The 20,245-nt window shown below is 36.7% G+C and overlaps 1 protein-coding gene across 1 annotated transcript in view; it reads right to left on the bottom strand.

Annotated features, from left to right (window-relative positions):
- PTPRQ (protein tyrosine phosphatase receptor type Q) overlaps window positions 1–20,245 on the bottom strand; it is a 121,857-nt gene that overhangs the window by 6,435 nt on the left and 95,177 nt on the right. The window contains exons 53-59 of the mRNA XM_090139217.1: window positions 19,028–19,072; window positions 14,283–14,309; window positions 13,527–13,608; window positions 6,879–6,969; window positions 5,407–5,483; window positions 2,388–2,522; window positions 2,158–2,283 (exon numbers count right to left, since the gene is read on the bottom strand). Of these exons, the coding sequence (XP_089995343.1) occupies window positions 2,158–2,283; window positions 2,388–2,522; window positions 5,407–5,483; window positions 6,879–6,969; window positions 13,527–13,608; window positions 14,283–14,309; window positions 19,028–19,072 (583 nt within the window). The remainder of the gene's footprint in view (window positions 1–2,157; window positions 2,284–2,387; window positions 2,523–5,406; window positions 5,484–6,878; window positions 6,970–13,526; window positions 13,609–14,282; window positions 14,310–19,027; window positions 19,073–20,245) is intronic.

The raw sequence follows: 20,245 nt of genomic DNA, 5'->3' as shown, positions 1-20,245 counted from the left end.
AAAGTAAGCTACATATAAACTTCTCAGCAACTTCACTTAGCAAAGAAAGTCAGAATACCATACTAACTCAAAGATGGTTCTTGTATCTAGGAGTAATTTCTTGTGCACAGATCCTATGGCAAGTTTTTTGATAAAGATGGCATCAAATTCATCTTTGAAGTAGTATTAAAGATTTCTACAGTCACTCTCTGTTTGACGTAAGTCATTGTGTAGGTAACATTTGTGGCTTACATTTTGATATTTCTAAAGATTGTCTGGAACTTCACTGAACTGGGTTGCCAAATTTATTTAGGGGAAAGCAACTATTCTAATACCAGTCTATCCTAGTTAAGGCAAACAAATACACTGGTGAACACAAATATATTTTCTATGTATTTGGTGCCCTCTCAATCAGAGCAACAGCAATAGTAACTCAACAAGAGCAGCTGGTTATGATCTGGTATCTAAATTAACCATGAAGGACATAACAATAAAATCACTGGATCAGGCCAAACCCTGTCTAACCCACTATCGCATTTCCAACAGGAATCAAGGAAAATCTTAGTGGAAATAATACAAGACAACAGTGCAACTACAATTCCACAGTATATCCTTTCCATTCCTAGTAGTTTGCAAGTCATGAACCACCTCAGTCACAGACAGTATCTAAAAATTTGATAGTACTCAGCAGAATTTTCATCCATTACTTTCTCCAGAATTTTTGAAATTCTTTCAATTTTTAGCATTCACAGTATCTTGCAGAAATGAGTTCCAGCTTAATCAAGTCTTTTGTAATGAACTAGCTCATTTTTGGTTTGTTTTGAACCAACCATTTGAACTTTTCATATTGCAAACAAACGAACAAACAAACAAATAAAAAACGAGAAACTGTGAATAATTACATGTAGAAACTAATTTGCTGTATTATTAAAATTGATCGATAAAAAAGAAAAAGTAGAAGTGTTCTTGAATGCAATATGGCAATAAATATGTATTATTTGGTATATATTTTACCTGCACTAGAAAATGATTAAGAATCCATCAATTTAGATGAAAGGTGAAGTGCAATCTTAAAGACAGAAGTACAGCACATTAAATGGTATGCTCTCATGGGGGATATTTCAGCTATTGTAAGCAGAGTACTTAGTCAACTCAGCTTAAATTATCTTGTTTTCTATCTGACTCACCCTCACTAATATGTTACTTTGCATTTTCCTGGCATGCATTTTTACTCAAAATAGTCCCTTTTTAATTTTGTGTACTCTGTGTCTTATTTTAGATGGGGAAAAACAAACTAAAACAATCCTTCTCTCAGTCATTTTAAAGCAGTCAGTTGTCTTGAACTTTTTGCATAACCTTACCGGGCTGACAACTGAAACAAGCCCCTAACTGCTGTATTTCTTCTGTAATACGCACAAGCCACAGGATGTTAATGCATCTTCGTACTTGGATAGCGGAATTTGGGTCCCAGGATGTGACTGCACTACATACAACACATCAGTGTTTTGCAAAAGAAGGCTGACTTCAACTTGGGTCATTACGTTCAGAATCCTTTCAAAGTCCACCTGCTGGTCTGACTTAATGCCAGGTTCTGGTTTTTCAAAAGTGTGGAAACTATAGTTGTGGATCATGAGAAAGATGAACACGTAAGCTGTACTCCGCCACCTCCATTCCCAGCACAAAGAGTGGGAGTAATACTGATGATTCTCATTTATATTGGGTGAATTTCCTGGGGGTGGAGGCCAATATGGCTGGTGGTACAATGCAAAACAGCTGCACTTTAGCCAAGCATGCCCTTTAATCTGAGAGGGACACATTCAAAGGGATTTGTCTGATAACAGAATGGTTAGGATTACTCCTTTCTAGAAGAGACAACTGAGGTGTCCAAATAGAAATTGCACCTCCCACAAGACCAGAGGTTCAGTAACCTCGATAGGCCCTTCATAGCATGTTGGCCACGTATCTGAGTTCTTTGTGATAGAATCTGAAGGAAATTCTCAGAAGAAAAAAAAAAAAAACAGGAGTGAAAACAAAATGCTCAGGAAAAGCAGCCAGTATATTGCGTGCACATTAAAAGATTAAAAGAATAATGAAGGGTAGCTGGGTGTTGGGTTGGAGTATCTCTGATGTTGAGTTGTTGGGTGCATCTGATTCAATCAGCTTCCAGGTGTGACTTACCCTTTCAATTTTTAGATCTCTGATGGTCCAGTCTATTTGAATATCTTCCACCAATTTAGTAATTACTATATCCCCAAACACAGTCACTGGTTTATTATCTTCTGGCCAGTACTGATGGCATCTTATCTGCAGGGAAGTGATTACTAATTAGCAATCATTATGCTGTAAATTTTACAGAAACTACATACAGAGTTTTCTATTATATAAAATGCTGTACATTGCTAACTTACCCGTCCTTTTTCAAAGCACTGTGTAAGCATCACTAGAGTTTTTGCTCTAGTCTCCCACACCATTCTCCAGAAATCACCCACTGTCCCTGGTAACGGTCCCTGAGTTGCAATAAATTCATTTGGACATAAGTAGCCCTAAGAAAAAGAAAATATTTGATACATAATGACTGGCAAGGGAAAAAAGAGTTTGCATGTGACTTGTGCCAGTAGCTACAAAGCCTAAGGCTAGAACCTTTTCAGATGTACTAAACTAATTGGTGTAGGTCTGGCAGATGGCCATGGAAACCTAAGCATGTAAAACATTTTTTCCACTGAATACATCAGTTATGAACCAATGTTCTAATAAGGTTTGGGAAATGCAATCCGACTAGAAATTCTTTTAGCAAAGAAATTGAAGGGACATCAGGTCAGGAGTTCTCATTCATAAATATCTAAGTTGTCATATTAGTCTTAATGCAGATCCACTCACAAAGAAATTTATCAGGAGAAGGCCAGCAAAGTATAATTAAAATAGTGCTAGGGAGAAGCAGGGCGAAAGAAACAACTGAGAAGCAGTGTGAGGGCTAGTGCAAGCTACAAGCAACATTGACGACCTTGTCCTTCCAGTGATCTTCAAGAATCTTAAAATAATTCAGATTGGAAAATACTTTTAAGATCATTACCATCCACCTAATACTAAAGGCTAAACCTAAGTGCCATGTTGAGGCCATTTCCTCAAGTTCTATCTCTTGTCACCTGAGAATAGACATCCACCCTCGCTGCACCTTCCTTTCAGGTAGTTGTAGATTGCAGTGAGGTCTCCCCTCACCCTTTTCTGCTCCAGACTAAACAACCTTAGCTCTCTCATCTGCTCCTCAGATGTCTTGTTTTCTAGTCCTTTCACCAGCTTCATTGCTGTTCTCTGCACACACCTGAGCAACTTCATGTTCTTCTTATAGTGAGGGGCCCAAAACTGAACACAGTACTCTAGCTGCATTCCTACCAGCACCAAGCAGAGAGGGACAATCACTTCCCTAGTCCTTTTGGCTATGCTATTTCTGATGCAAGTCAGGATGCCACTGGCTTTCCTGGCCTCTTGGGCACACTACTGCCTCACATTCAGTTGGATGTTGACCAGCACTCACAGGTCCTTTTCCACTGGGCAACTTTCCAGCCACTGTTTCTCAAGCCTATACTTCTGCATGGGGTTGTTAAGACCCAATTGTAGCACCTAGCACTGAAATTTGTTGAATGTCATGCGATTGGACATATCTATCCTAATTCTGCTGCAGAGCCTTCCTACTCTCAAACAGATCAACATTTCCAACCAACATGGTGTCACCTGCAAATACGCTGAGGGTGCACTCAATTCCTCATCAATATAATTGGTAAATATAGTAATAAAATTGTTCCCAGTACCAAGCTGTGGGGAGTATCACTTGTGATCAGCTGCAATTTGGATTTAACTCCATTTACAAGAATCCTTTGGGCCTGGACATCAGCCATGATCTGTTCTAAAATGGAGTTGGAGCTTACTCAAAAAAATTATCTCAGATAAAGGTCTTCAAGAAGCTGTCTTCAGAGGCTGAGAGCTTTTTTTTTCTTCAGTGGTGGCTTCTGGAGTTTAGTTTATTGATAAATTGAGGACAAATCTGGGGAAAGGAAGCTGAAAAATCTGTATAAATGCTGAGCCAAGCATGGTTCTCATAGATCTGTTTTCTCCAAACATACCCTGCAGAATATTTACAACAGCAGTAGCAATTATAACAATAAGCTTATGGCTGTAGAGCCAGCAGTCTGTGTTATCACATAGTCCAGTTTACTGCTAAAAAAAAATGACACAGTGGTTTATAGCACCTTCGAAGCTCCTCATTGGAATTATAGCCCTATAATTCACAGCTGCCTCTTACTTATTCCATCTGTAATATACAGAACAGGTGGCAGTGGGAAACTATGTTAATCCTCCCTAGTTTAAGAGTGGGCTGGGGAACTGCAGTTCAGGTATGCAAAATCCATAGTTCAGTTACTGATTATTTCTTGTTTAAAAGTAAAAATTAAAATAGCATCAAATTTCCCTTTTGTTAAAAGTATATACACAATCTCTCATTCCGCATCTTTATACATCTACACCTGTATAAAGAGGTAGGTGAATACACACACGTTCTATACTTACACCTATGTGCATTTATATATTTACAATTCCACAAATATATAAAGTGAGAGCACACAAAGAGTATAGATTTAGCCCTGAGAAATGGGTCTATTTGCTGAAGAACACTGATCTAAACTGAGATGTTTATATGCAGTAAAGACACAAAATCTCAGCAGGGTATACTTTCTGCAGCTGACATCCGCTACAGTTTTTTGGAAGTTGCTATTTCCATTGCCTATTCTGTGGCATGTTTATGACAAAGAAGGTAAAAACTAGGCCAGGCTTCATCTGGTCTCCTCAGTGGCTGTGTGTTCCACAGCCAAGCACCCAAGTAACAAGGTGTCATGGCTCTTTCTTTCTGCTACTTGTCAGAATCAGGAAATTCCATACTTTTGCTAATGAGAAAGGAGGATACTGTTGAGATAAGGCATCCATTCTCAGCTCTCTGATTCCCTGTGAACATCTCTTAGTCACCTGGAAATAACTATTTCTACTTGCTGTTGTGTCAACTGTTTAGACTACCATCTGCATGTCTTGCTACATGTTTAAATTGCACTTCGTGCAAATCAAGTCTTGACCTCACTTGAAACCACTATCCATTGCTACAACAAAATAAATGCACATTCACAATAGTTCGAGCATGAATAGAATAAAAATGAGTTAGGCAAGACTGGAGACAGAAAAGTATAGATAAAGAATTTCCTGAGAACATAACTAAAAAATGTGAGGCATAGGAAGAAAGTTGATAATGAGAAATATATTTTAACTACAACACCATAGAAAAAGTAGCTGTAGTGAATGAAATAATGCTGTTCTTTTTGCAACTTGTTTTTTGACTCGTGTACAAGAAAATAAAAATAGTGAAAATGTGAGAGACTTTTTACTTACAGATACATAGCTGGCATTAATGTAGTCAGATCCAGGAATACCAGCATCAGGCATCAGCTTTACTCTGTTGTTATTATCTATGATGGAAATAAAGTCTAGTTAACTAAAAGTTTAATTAAGAAAACACTGATTTAGGTAACAAATGTTCATGGATTACAAATGAATTAGACAGCAACATTATTATTAACACAACAATACTTGGCACAATAGAACACTCATTACAAAGGCAATCTAAACAATTTCCATTATTTTATAGTCATCTTGGTTCCAGACAAATTTTAATATATATATAAATATATTTATCAAAACGGTGAATAATCCAAAACCTAAAATGTGATATGTGTTTGGGAGGATCCTCTACCTAAAAGTAGCCCATGTTCTTTAAGCCATCCTGTTCTGGCACAGGCATCCTCCATACAAGTCAGACAGAAGAATCAGGGAACTGCCAGTCTTTCCATCATGTGAAAGATTTAAGCCAGACCCTGGCAATTTCAAAACTTCTTTTACATAAGGCAAGCTCATCAATTACAGAGCAGTTTGTTTCAAAGAAGACTGAACAGCAAGTGATTGAGAGTTTCTGATGTGGGCCCACGGCGTGCATTCAGAAATGATGAAAAACAGGAAAGATGTCATGTGTGAATAAGTAACTGCTGAAACATTCCAAATTTTGAAGTTTGGTCCATACTTTATTAAAAAAATCAGAATAAAAAGTTAAAAACTTTTTTATAAAAAAATATAAACTCATCAGTTTATATTTTACTGTGTCATGAACATCAATCTTTAGTGACTGTAATTTAGAACTCATCTTGAATAAGGCAGTGGATAGGAGTAACAGCTGTTGTGAAAAGTTAATAGCACAGAATGTAGCATTATTAACCAAGGAATGCCATGCTCCTCATCTCACATCACAGCTAATGCTTAAAATAATAATGACATTTCTTGTCTTATTAACTGAAAAATGAAGCAGTGTTGAGTACAGAGAGACAGACTCCTGTCTCTTGTGATAAAATCTAGCCTTGGCTTATAAGTTATCCTACAGTCACTCTGATCTTCTACCAAACCTTTGCAGCACATTTACACATATCCACAAGAAAGCAAACCCAGGCTCCTGTGGTAGCTGAATGCACAAACATGTGGATTTTATAGTTTAAAAAAATAACTTCTCACTAAAGGGAAAAAAAAACAGGAAGAATGTTAAAGAGTTTGCTACATGGGTTGAATTACAAAGCTAAGAAACTACTGAAGCTATAGTTTCTTGCACCTGCATGTTACAGCTTGCGAGAGCAAGCTGGAAGGTACTTGCAAATAAACCTGTCTTTAAAAACAAAACAGTGGAAAGGCCGACTTGACAAAATTATTTCATAATGAAGATATGATTGTATGATCAAACAAAAACACAGTTGTGTTCAAAATATTTGCTGCACTACCAAAGGCAGAGAACAAAATGGAGGAGTTATTTATTAAACACATACATGGCTTAATGTTTGGGAAACGATTCTTAGACCTGTTCCAAGGCAGATCAGCATCAGTTGAAGCAAGGTCTTCAAGAAACTTAGGAAGTTCCTATAAAAGAAAAAAATAGTTGTTAATGCACCTTTGTCTTTTGCCTGAAGTAAATATAAGGAATTGATAGTATTTAGTTGTTTCTCCTGAAATAACCACTCAAATAAGAGGGAGAATTCTTTAGTTCTGTAACGTTGCATTTCTGAGCATCCCACTTGACTGTCAGCACTAGTTACACGAGCCACTGTAGATGAAGCATTGCCAGAAATGCTGTCAAGTTGAGCAATTAAAGCTTACATGAACATTCACCTTAGCAAGTTTGGATAAAGTCAGCTTACCACCTTTTGTGCTTCTTTTCTGTTTCTCCATGAACTCACATACATGGTAACCATGCCTTACTGACTCAGTCTTATTTTTGAATGATTATCTTCCTGACTCCTGTAGCTTGGGAGAGCTTTTGCCACAGCATGAGAACTGATGAGGATTTAATTAAATTGAGACAACTGGCAATTAGTTTTTATTCACAGGCCTGATTGTGAAAAGGGTGGGAAGAGTTATTTTTGGTTGTATCACAGTTTCATAAGTGGTCATTAGTTCTGTTACTGAAGGGCAGAAATGAATAAATTGCTCACACTGAGGAGTTTATTTGATGGGAGTGTTTCTGTACATAGATAGGTCCAATTTCCAAAGCTGAATAAGAGAGGATGGGCAATTTCATGACTTGTTAATACAGAAAATATGTAGGTTGCTCCAAAAGTAATGCCTCCTGTTTATTACTATTGAAACTACAAAGAACACAAGACTATTTGATACAGCAAATTCTCAGCTAACAAAACACTATTTCTGAACAAAGCCACCACCATTAGCTCTGCGTTTTCCACAGCAATGATCAAGAGCCTGCATGCCGCGCATGTAAAAATCTGCACCAGCAGAAGTGCCCCACTGCTGCTGCCCTCACTGCTGAAATGCACCGCCCACCTCCTCACTGTGCTCACATCCACTGCTTGGACCCCATAAACGCTCAGCAAGTGTCAATGAATGTCAATGCGTGTCATTTTTTTCATATGGGATAATTTAATGACACCCCTTTGCTTCATATGCACTTCCATGTCAGACTGCCTCTTTGCTGCTGTCACACACCAACAAAATATAATGGAATATTGGTGGGAAGGTTCAACCTCTACTGCCATATCACCAACATCCATCTCTGACACTGTGGGCCAACACAATAAAATAGGAGGCATTAGTTTTGGACCTCATGTAATATTGTGATGATCTCACAGTGATGATGAGAAAATAGGGAACACCTAGAAAGATCAGAATCTAGACAATTTAACATGCATTGCTAAATTAAATACATTAAGAGATTTTCCTTTTGTTTGACAGATGTTATATGCAAGTCTATTTCAATGCCTCTGCTAAGATACAAATGAGATTTATCTATTGTCTGAATGTGTACTATACAAAATATTGCTCACGTGCTAAGCAATCCATCTTCCTCTTTTTAGATTAACAATTGCTCTCTAATGGGACAAATAACAAGAATCCATGTTGATTATTTTAAAGTGCTCTTTTACCAAGTACTTGAGACAGCTTGTATTTCATAGACAAAATGTAATGGGCAGCTCTTGGCAAATAAATAAATAAATAAATAATGAAAAATGGAAAAAGCAGATTTTTTTATTCTATGATTGTTTCTTTCGTTGCTAATTCAAATATTTCATCAGTATTATTCAGTGTCTTCAGATATTAAGAATAAGTTAATATAAGCATTACAAATATTTCATCAGTATTATTCAGTGTCTTCAGATATTAAGAATAAGTTAATATAAGCATTATCAAAATTGAATAATTTAAAGATAGACAGAATGAACCAAATCAATGATTAATAAAATCCGTTATCTTATTTCTTACAATGGATAATACCTGGCATAAAAGTGAGCTCAAAACCATTGAACTGTATTGTGAGCAATATTATCCCACGAGAAAGCTGTTTCTTTCACTAGTTGAAAAAAAAAAGCCTACGCCCTGAGGCATGAGGACTATTTCACCTCTATAATTATATCCTCAATGATATAACTGCAAGTACTTCTAAACACAATATGTTCTATGATGAAAGCAAAATACTTTCAGACGAGAGACCTGACTTCTCTTCCTGGCATATTTCCATGGGGAAAGAATTAGAGAAAGAATTGCAGAGAGCAACTAGATGATCATTTCCCTTTGAAAATTTACAACATCCCTCAAAGTCTCTCTATCCATGTTTTCACAGAATAGTTGAGATTGGAAGGAGCTTCTGGAGATCATCTAGCCCAGTCTTCCTGCTCTGGCAATGTTCCCTAGAGCACGTTACACAGGATTGTGTCTAGATAGCCTTTTAGTATCTCCAGGGAAGGAGACTCTGGGCCACCTGTTCCAGGGCTCGATAAAGAAGTCTTTTCTCACGTTCAGATGGGACTTCCTATGTTTCAGTTTGTGCCTGTTGCCTCCTGTTTTGGCTGAGAAGAGCCTGGCCATGTCCTCTTGATATCCTCCCCTCATGATCAGATTTCCCTGAGCCTTCTCATTTTGAAGTTGAACAGGCCCAGCTCCCTCAGCAGTTCCTCATATGAGAGAAGATTCAGTCCCTCCATCATTTTAGTAGTTTTTCACTGCACTCGCTCCAGGAGATCCATGTTTCTTTTCTACCAAGGAGCCAAAAATTGCACAGAGTACTCCACATTTGCCCTCACCAGGGCTGAGTAGAAAAGAACAATCATCTCTTTCAACCTGCTAGCAATGTTACTCCTAATGCAACCCAGGATCCCTTCTTGGCCACAAGGGCACACTGCTGACTTGTGGCCAAACAGCTGTCCACCAGGACCCCACGTCCTTCTTCCACACAGTTGCTTTCCAGGAGATCAGCCCCTAACCTGTACGGTGTATGCATTTATTCCTCCCCCGTGCAGGGCCCTCCATGAGCCTTTGTTGAATTTCACTAAGTTCCCCTCTGCTCATCTCTCCAGCCTGTCGAGATCCTTCCGAATGGCAGCACAGCACTCTGTGCTATCAGCCACTCCTCATCAAGTCATCGATGAATAAGTTAAACAGTACTGACCTCTGATTAATGTTGCTATTTACAGGCCTCCAACTAGACTCTCAGAGACCTATCATTCAGGCAGTTCTCAGTCTACCTCACCATCCATTCATGCAGTCAGCACTTTCTGAGCTTGCCAATGAAAAAAAAAATCTATGATTTTGCCCATTTGCCCATAAATGAAAGTTCTGGATTTAAAATCTTATAAAGCACAGCTTACATTAAATTTATATCCTTATGTTAAGTAACTAAACAACATGATTAATAGACTTGAAATAAATACAAAATTAAATGAAGATCTTTAATATACTATAGAAAAATATATTTCTCATTGCTTTAAAGCACTCCTTGCTTTAAAATCTTGCCAACTTCTTAAAATGAATCAACCTCTGCCATTCTCAAAGCAAACTTCTATCTTTGAGTGGCCTCTGCCTTCAGTCGCAATAATCCTTTAAAGAACTAAATCCCCAGTCCTACGACTAAAGCTAGAGAAAGATCCCTCCTCTCAAAGCAGAGTGACTTCTGTGAATTTCTATCAGGATTTGATAAGAACATAAAACACTCCTAAAGATGGAGCTGCCAAAATTCCTCATTCAGAAAGCTGAAAGTCTCTCAGAATATTTGTCCTTGAATTTCCCCATTAAAGAAGAAAATAGACTGTATGTCTATGGTATTTTTCAGGTGTTTTAAGGGCTGTGAGATTCCGTACCAAGTGCACATCGTGTGAACTGTTACTTGTCTCATCTGCCTCATTTCCCTGAGTCTTAGCTTGCTAGTAACTAGTACAGAAGCCATACTGCTGTATTGCACTCTGCAGCAAAAAAGAAAAACAATCAGAGTATACCGCTTTTGTAATGATGCTTCCACATCTGAATAAGTGCTTAAAAGCCTTATACCAATTTTCTGCATAGGTATGGATTTCAGTCTATGATTTTTTTTCAGGACTGGGGAAAGACTATTAGGATTCCCAGGTGCAAAATCAGTTGGTTACATAAATCATATTTCTCTGTGGACTCATAAAGCTTTTAAATAATTTATGTGAACTTTGTTTACTGTAGTACTTTTATGGTACTTTTGTGGTGACATTCAAAGGCATTTCACCTTTTAATTTGTGAAGAGACTTTATCATAAAACAGTTTTAGAAGTATTTCTGCCTCAGTAATTTGACAGTTGCTAGAAAAATGTGATTTTCCAAAGATATTGAGAGATATGTAAATCCTCTGGAAAGCTGGAAGATTGAATATTAGCCAGGTGGTGCCACCAGTTACTGTGGCTCTGTATGACTTCTTTAAACCTGCCTTTTCTGATAAGATACAGAACTAGATCCATTCAGGTCTGTATTCCTAGTCATCATGTTTCATATAGGCCATGTTAATATGTGCTCTAAGACTGAACCCCAGAGATCTCTAGGCACAGCATCTAGATCCAGTAAATTAGATGAGCCCAAGAATGTCCCAGGATTCCAAGACCAAGTGAAAGGAAGAGAGTTGCTTTACACTAGCGAAACTCTAAAACAGGTTTGTTGTTTATCAACTGCCTATTGGAAATGATCTCTAGACTATTTTACCTAACAAAACATACCTTGGAATAGTCCAGGAGGACTGCTTGCTGAAACAGATCAAATTTAAGGCAGAGAATATACTAATGGTTTATTAGAGTAAATTATCATATGATCACATCCAGTTCCTCATATGCTTGAAGTTACTAGTAGACAGATAGCCAGAGAACCCAAGCAAGCTCAGCACCAGGCTATGTGCTTTAAATATAATGGTGCATGGGTTTAGAGCCTGAGCTCAGCTCTGCTACACATATTGTAGGAGCCTTGAGTCATTTATGCCAAACTAAGGCCTTGCTTTCTGATGGAAAACAAAGCAGGTCATGCAGTCTGTTTGCTTGCTGTGTGCATTGTCTGTTTGCTTCTTTGCATTGCCATTTCTGATGTCATCTCAAGTGCACTGTCAATCCTATTAATCTGATAAGATAGTTGTTGCAGATTCTTTAGATATAATCAGAGTCCGATGCTGCAGTTCTGCTTACCCTTGAACCAGCCATCTAGGAAGGCATTACTACACTATGAAACATGGAAGTTGAAGTTCAGAGAGAAATAAAATGGAAGTCCAAATGTCAAATAAAACTGGTGGTTGTAAGTTGACTATATGGTTTAGTTATATAAAAATTCAGCTACTTGTATTTGATGACATTTCAAATGGATTGCCTACATTTCTATTTGATAAAACACTTGTCTACTTTAAGTTTTAAGGCACTGCAATACTGTAAGGCTTACCCCAGTGTAGGTCACACCTAAACAAAGTAATATTGGAAGCTTTCCAGTGATGAATATGTGAAAATATTAATGCTAGTAAAACTTTTCATCTGTTCAGTCATGCATAATGTAGCTATAATCACTCTTGTTCAAGTGAAATAACAGTTCCACCCTTGGAAGAAAAAGTTCTCCTTACTTTATTGCTCAGAGAATTTTATGGTGCTTTTTATTATTAAATCCAGACCAATTTTACCTAAGGAGCATAACAAAAAAAGCTGTAGGAAATACCATTAATCTTTTCACACTTTTGTTGGTTTTCCCTCAGAGACTGAAATATTATAATCTGGCAGAAGAAAAGCCAATTGTTGATTGGCTTTTTGTTAATCCAAATGGTAAGAAATGCATGGCAAATCTATAAATCCAAAACAATAAAGTTACTGGAGACTGACAAATTAGTTTTGTGAGTGCAAATGACTGTATGTGTTACAAATTATGTTGATGATGATAAAGATTCTGAAATAACAAGGAGAGAAGATATCGTTGAGAAAAAAGATTTGATAGCCGTAAAAATGTTATTTCATGAAAATGGTGAAAACTCCGGGGGTTCGTATTTGAAAGTATATATATATTATATATATGTGATGTATATTTTGAAAGCTGGTCTCTTTTCAGAAGGAAACGCAAGCTTGCTGAGTTTGTATACTGAGACAAAAAGATGAAGACTGTTTACATGGAAGCTGTTCTCAAAAGTATGACACATATGACCTATTAGTTGTAAAGGAGGGAAAAGCAAAATTGTGCATGAAATTTTAACTGTCTACTCTGAAACCTATGAAAGAAAAACATTTTTTAATTGCGTGGCAGTATAACTGTGCCCTGAACATTTTACAAAATAAATGCCAGCTGTGTTTTTGGGGTCAGGAAAATGAATATCTCTAAAACTGTTATGATGCCTGTATGTATGTAGAAATCTCCTACATAAACCATTCTCAATTAAGATGTAAACATCACTACATACACAAAAACATAACTACTGTGTTCTTGAAATCTAAAGATCATTCATTGCGGACACTTTGGTGTGTAATTCTGATCAGGATGCAGTGTAGACTGCAGAATCCAAATCAGGTAATATTACTTTTTAAACAATCAACCTGGTAATTGGTATTGATTATCAAGGCCGGAGTACTTCACGGCATTGCCTGCTTAAAATGGACATGAAATGTGACACATGAAACAACTGAAGGTCTTGCGATGTTGTGACAACTGCTAGCAACATACCGAAAATTCTTCCTGAAACTTTAGGTTGTTGTTTGTACAAAGCTCTTCAACATGTTGTAGGAAGGATTTCTTGCTTATTGGCCTGAAAGAAATGACAGAAGAATTAGAGACCTACAGGTGGTTTCTTTATCATTCTTTTAATTCTTATTTTACTGCAGCTTTATAATAAGTTATTCCAGTTCAGCAGCAACTGATATTTATATGAAGAAAATGATAAACTGCTTACAGCTCTTTTATTTGGTCTGTTTTCAGTTGCTGCAAATAGAAACATTTTTTTTTTCCTTCTATTGTTTCCCCTCATCAAATCTTTCAGTTGCAAACGGTAACAGTACTGCTGGGTAGGATTGTTTTTTATAGGTAATAGCATTCCAAGGCAAGGTTTTGACATTAATGGAAGTTTGTAAAGTAACCATTGCATTCTAAAGTACATAATACTTCTTTGTCGCACCGAAAACATTTTATACATCGCAAGGTTTTAGACATATAAAATATTGCAGTGACCTCATTCTCATAATGACATGGTTTTTAAACCCTGAGGAGTTTAAATATCCCTGTATTACTTCTCAAGCTAAAACACAGACATGCAGGCTTCACCCCAGAGAGAGAGAAAGCATTTCTCCAGTTACCATGCAATTAGTCATGCTTTTATGATTTATACGCAGCTTGGAGGTTTTTTTTCCTAATAAACACAGAAGAAGGAACCACACATTGAGACTCACGAATGGCTACTAAATAAAAAAACTTTAATCTACTTACTTGATGGATTTTCTATAACTAAGTAACCTGCAACAGAGATTTTTGTTAAATGTGGCAGGGTGTGAGTTAACCAATATTGTGCATGTTTCTAGGTTTTAGATGAACTATTCAAGTAAGTAAAAAACCCTATTCATGTCTCTCATGGATTCCATCATGTCAGATGTCTTGGGTGCTTAGTTTTTATCTCAAGTACTGGCAAATATCGAAGGTACAGTTTCTATCATTCTGTTCAGATCATTTTACAATATTCTGGGCTCATATGGGCCTGGGAAATCCATACCTCCAGCATACCACTTCATATACATTGACAGACTTCATTTTACAGCATGTGCTCAATGCCATTCTTCTGATGACCATTTCAGATTATAAGAGTAAGAGTCATCTGATTCTTTCTCTCAAACTGATAGCAAATAGTGGCTTCCTGCACTGCAGTTTGGTCATTAGATAATAAAAATTACATCAATGCTTCACATAAGCAACCTGAATACAGTGCTTCAGTGCTGAAGGTACCTAGATCCAACAGCAAAGATCAGAGATAAGCAGCACCATTAACCCAATCGTACTCAATACTTCCCTCCTTTACTCTCACTCAAAACAGAGAAGTAAAGCACTGAAAAAGCACAGAAAATGAATTAAACACGGCTATGTATGTACTGTCTTTTCATTTTTTAATATTACTAACAGATGACAGTTTTATAGGTATAGTCATATATTAACTTTAAGAAGCACTAAACAATTTTAAAGAAGTAAGACACCTGCACTTTGACACTTGCCTTTGAATATTTAAGTGAAGAACTTGGTTGTAAGAATAAATGAATTCTCACACTTTCATTGGTAGCAAGTACATATTGCAGTGGCTTGGCAGCTCAGAAAATAAGACTGTAGCAAAGGTGTTGACTTTTTTGATTAAGAATCTTCAGAAGGAATGAAGTTTGTATCCCAAGTACAGATTTAAAGGAGATGGCAATGCTCAGCTTCAGCATCCTCAGGATTCAAACCCAACATTTCTTATAAGTCTCTTGAGAATGAAATATATAGTAATAATCTTACATTATTTCATCAATGAAAAATACTCATCTACCTGTAATCTCAGTCTCCACAGTTCTCCTTTTTTTTCCCCTCTTTTTTTTTTTTTTTTTTTTTTGTGTATAAAGCATAGAAATTTTGATATCACTAGATCTTGATGAGAACAATTCAGAATCAAACTATTTCATCTGAACAATTCCAGATTCCCATTTGTCTGACTTTGAAACCAGGGAAGAAAAACATTCTCTAAGATAAAGAATGCTTTATTGCCTTAAATCTGATTTTCTTTTAAAACAGTGTATTGTTTCATGTGTGGGATTTTTTTTTTGAAGTCTATCAAAAATCTGAATCCCACTCAGATTACTTATGATAGAGCTAGAAAGAAGCCATTTATTTGTGTTGGCAGTGGTAACTGAAGACCATATTGTCACACAGACTCAGCTTTCTTTCTGGGTCAATCATCTGAAATCCACAGGGAATTAAAACTTTGTCCAAATGGAAAACAACAGAAATGAGCAAGTGGGTAAAAGGCTTAACTCATAAGCACCACTGACACTTCCTAGGAACAGCAGACGAACTAATTTTTAGCAAGTTAATTGAAAGCAATATTGAGCTTAACCCTTCCTGAATGTTAAAGGCCTCGGGAAAGAGAACACATGGTCATTTCTTCCATTGTACCAGGACACACAGTCATAAACCTTGTTCTCCTGGGATACAAAGCTCAGGAAGCTTATGAGTGATAGCTGATTACTAAAGGGAAATTTGTTGAAGGAAAAGTTAAGGCAGGAGCCATTCCTGTCTCCACTCAAAGAAAGAAGAAACATGCTGGACTGGAGAAAGTAATGTGTGTGCAGAAGTGCTATTTTGAAGACAGACACTGAATGCAAAAAATACAGGAAAGGGGAGACCAGAAAAGAACTTTATACGCAATTCTTTTCTATAAAAATATGTATTTGCAAGTGTTACAATGTCTGCAATTAAAAAATATTTCTTCTAAATCTGTGCCCATCTGCTTGACAAACTGTCTCAAATGTTGAAAGTATTCACCACAAGGTAAAACTTCTCATGGAAAGATTTTAAGAAATGGATATCTATAGCTTTGCCCCTGCTGCAGAAATAACTGTGAAAATAGGGTGCCAGAGAAGTTCTCTCCCAGGCAAACACCTCAAACAGGGAAGAGTTACTTGTCTCTAGCCAGGTCTGGTGGGCCCTGAAAATTTGGTGACAGAATCCACTCACAGGAGATAAGTATCTGCTTTGAAAAATGGACTGGTAAAAATTATGGGCAAGTTACAAAAAGAGAGGACCCAAGCATATAAATATTTAGTACATTTAATGAATCAATGTTTAATCCAGCCTAGATGGACTATATATTCTTTGAAGAAGAATTGGATTATTTATTTATTTATTTTGTTATTGCCTTTCTCATATAATCTCCACCATCACTGAGATCAATGCATTTCCCAAATATCCAAAGTCAGTATTTTGGATTCATACAGAAGTAGATCTCATTTTCCACTGAACCCGATAGAATGTAATTCCCTGAAGGCACTCTGAAGCTACATATGATTAATGAATTTCCCAACAAAGACTTGCTGAGAGATGGTGTATATTAGCCACTACTGGTCATTTTCAGACAATGAAAATTTGTAAGGGTTGTTTTTTTTTGTTTGTTTGTTTGTTTTCTGATGATCACAGTATCACAATAGGTTGAGATATTCTAAATAAATATCAGAAAATGTTTGAAGAGACAACGTATGTTTTCGTGGAACAGGCTGGAGTGTCTTGATTCTGTGAATGATCTGTCAGCCATAAGTTCATACCTTTATTGATTTCACATGATGTATATTGTACTAGTTGAGAAATGACAAAACACTTAGAGTCCAAAGCATCTCCTTCAAAAGAGCCTGGAAAGGGATGATTCATAGGCACATAAAAAGTTTATACTGCTCTTTTATCATCTAAGATTGCTACAAAAACTCTGAATCACCCCTTCAGAGTAGAAAATACACTTGGACAATTAAAACTAGATGTCAGGTGACTTAGTAGAGTTAAAAAAAAAAAAAAAATACAAACAAGCCAGCCTGAAAAATAGATCTGTCCATCTGTGTTTTCCTTATAAACTTACAAGATGCCATGAATTGAAGCTGACATTTTACAATGCAGCAAGCTTTTCAAACAGCTGAGATAGCTACCTAAACATAGCCAGAATGTGCTTATGCATATGTTGTAATGCACAGTTCCATTCCAGACGCATGGGAACTTAGAGAAGGTTATGTTGCAGTCATCAGCATGTAATAGAATAATTTATCATGCTGACATATGGAACTGCCTTAACCACACATCAGGAGAATGATAAAGAACGCATGAACTGAAACTGTGATTGACTTCTACGTGGTTATTCTCTGAATGCAACAGGTACAAAAATTCTTTAGAGGTGTACTGTGGAAGTCTAAAGACACATAGCAAAAACAGTTTAGACACTGGGTTTTGCAGTAAGCCTCCCCGCTGCATACTGTTTGCTTCTGCCAGCTTCTTGGAATAACTCATCGCTACTGGGAAGGATTTATCTATGTGAAAGACAATCTAAGAGAGATAATTAAAATCTCTCCTTTGGCCACTGATATTACCAGAGCAGAATCTTACACGCACAGAAACATTCTTTAAATCTTAAAAACTTCCTTAATTAACTGAAAAGTTTTGAGCAGATCAAGGATATCCCAATCCCTCATGACTACATGTAATACAATACATTTTCAGACTGCTAGTTGAAAAGATGATATGAATATTGTCCTGGGGAGCTCGCAGTTAATACCTGCATTTCAAACTTCCACAATTTGTCAATGTTCAACAAAAGGCCTGGGCAAGAAGCCTACTGTAGCTACTGTTTGAAGAACAATAATTCAGAATTTAAGAGCTGCATCCTCTATCTTACAGAACGGCCGAAGAGCAGTCTTCAGTCTAGATTTTACTGGTGTGGGGAAGGAAGAGAGAGTAGAAAAGAGATTGAATGAAGTAACAAACTCCAAAGCAAAATTTGAAACTGACTCATTAAAATAAAGGTTGATGTAACTGAACTGCTGAAGCACTGTATGTACAGTAAAGGCATTTCTGTGCATAAATCACATAATGAAGTGTGACATATAGTTTGCAATAAGCCTGTAGAGTTTGAGACTGTATAAATCCAAACTTCAGGTAATTTAGACTGAAGAGTGGCACAAAGGCACTCCTCAAACTGGTAAATGATTTGGTCACATAGGTATGCTGCTGTGATTGTAATCACATGATTAGAAAACATCTCTAGTATAAGCGAGTAAAAAATGCAGTTGAGAAAAAAATCTTCTCATAAATACAGACCTTAACTACCAGAGGAAAGAAACTTATTTCTTCCTCTGAAGAAGAAATATTTCTTCTACCATATTTGTATTACATGTGTTTAAAGGATAAATCGTATATGTCAGTGCTAATATTAATATAATTTGTATTTGAATGTAAAAATTGCCCTGATTTAATTCAAAATAGTTGTGGTTTATTGACACTAGGGACTAAAAATAAACAGGATATCATAATGACAAATATTACTGTCTGTCCTTACTATAGCTGCAAAGATTGACATTTAATTTTGATTAACGGTATCATTCAATATAGCATGGTAGCAGACAGGTTAACAGAACAGAATGGAAAGCACACCGTGTTGCTTCAATAATGCAATAACTTACTGGATGACAAATATCTCCTTGCGTCTAAAGAAAAATGAAGAGTATCTGGAAGTAAAACCCATCAACACTTTAGTATATAAACAAAATTAGTACTATTCTTGTTTCAGGTAACAGCTTGGAAACAATTGCCATTTTGAGGATCATTTATATAAGTTACAGATAACATGCTGCATTAATAATAATCCTGTCTCTAGAAAATGTAATCCACTGTTATTAGCAGGTACAAACAATGCTATCTGAATGACATCTGCCCCACACAGAACATACCACATCCATTATGCTGATAATTTCCAGACAATTCATAGTATGTTTTCTCATCTGTTACAACCAGCCATGCCTGTGTGCACTATTTTGAACAGGTTTGTTCATGCAATCATCTTACTCTGTACCACACACATAGACATGTACACAGTCAAACAAAACAGGTCAACAGCTACAACCTTTCATCTTCCAGCTATTCCTAGTCTGCAACAGTAGGATGCCTGACTGCTAGGGCAAGACTGTTTTAGGCTTCTCATCTTTAAGGAGGCTGCCTACCACAGTGTTTCATCTGTGACACAGCAGGGAAAACACAGGTAGGTAAAGAATGTTCACCAAACATTTCTAACTCAGTTGGATGTCATCGATTGTTGAGAATCATTGTGATATTTAGCAGTAAATAATATCCATATTTCTGACAGTCAGAAAGAGCAATCTGTTTTTCTTCCCATACATAAGCATGACAAGATTCTCTGTTGGACAGAAAATATTAGTAGCCTGGACTTGCTGCATAGCCAGTATGCTGAACACCACAGAAATCCAGATGCTACTCAAAACACTTTGTGAAAAGAGATTTTCTAACTGACAGATTTGTTCTTGAATTAGCTAACTAGGGCTTCTGAGAAGTTTGACTATTTCAAAATGCTTACTAAGTTTTGTAATCTACACAAAACACTGGGCCATTAAAAACACTCAGAAATTCTGCATGTTTAAAAATATATAGTCCTTTTTTTTTTTTTTTTTTTTTTCCCAACATAATTAAACAGTGATTTGCACTTAGATCTTTATCTTGTTGTAAAAAGAGCTGAAGATTAAGTGATTTTCTAAAAGCTAGTGAGAAGTGTCTTGAGGATGGAGGTCATTCTTTGAAAAAGGATCTCAGTGACCTGTGTAAATAAGAACACCACAAACACTTCCAAACAAGCAAAGGTCAGAAAGGGGTCATGGCTACAGCCCCTT

Source organism: Phasianus colchicus, chromosome 1 (assembly GCF_987193195.1).
Source record: "Phasianus colchicus chromosome 1, bPhaCol1.hap1.1, whole genome shotgun sequence".
Classification (NCBI taxonomy): domain Eukaryota; kingdom Metazoa; phylum Chordata; class Aves; order Galliformes; family Phasianidae; genus Phasianus; species Phasianus colchicus.
This window is presented reverse-complemented; position numbering and strand designations above follow the sequence as displayed.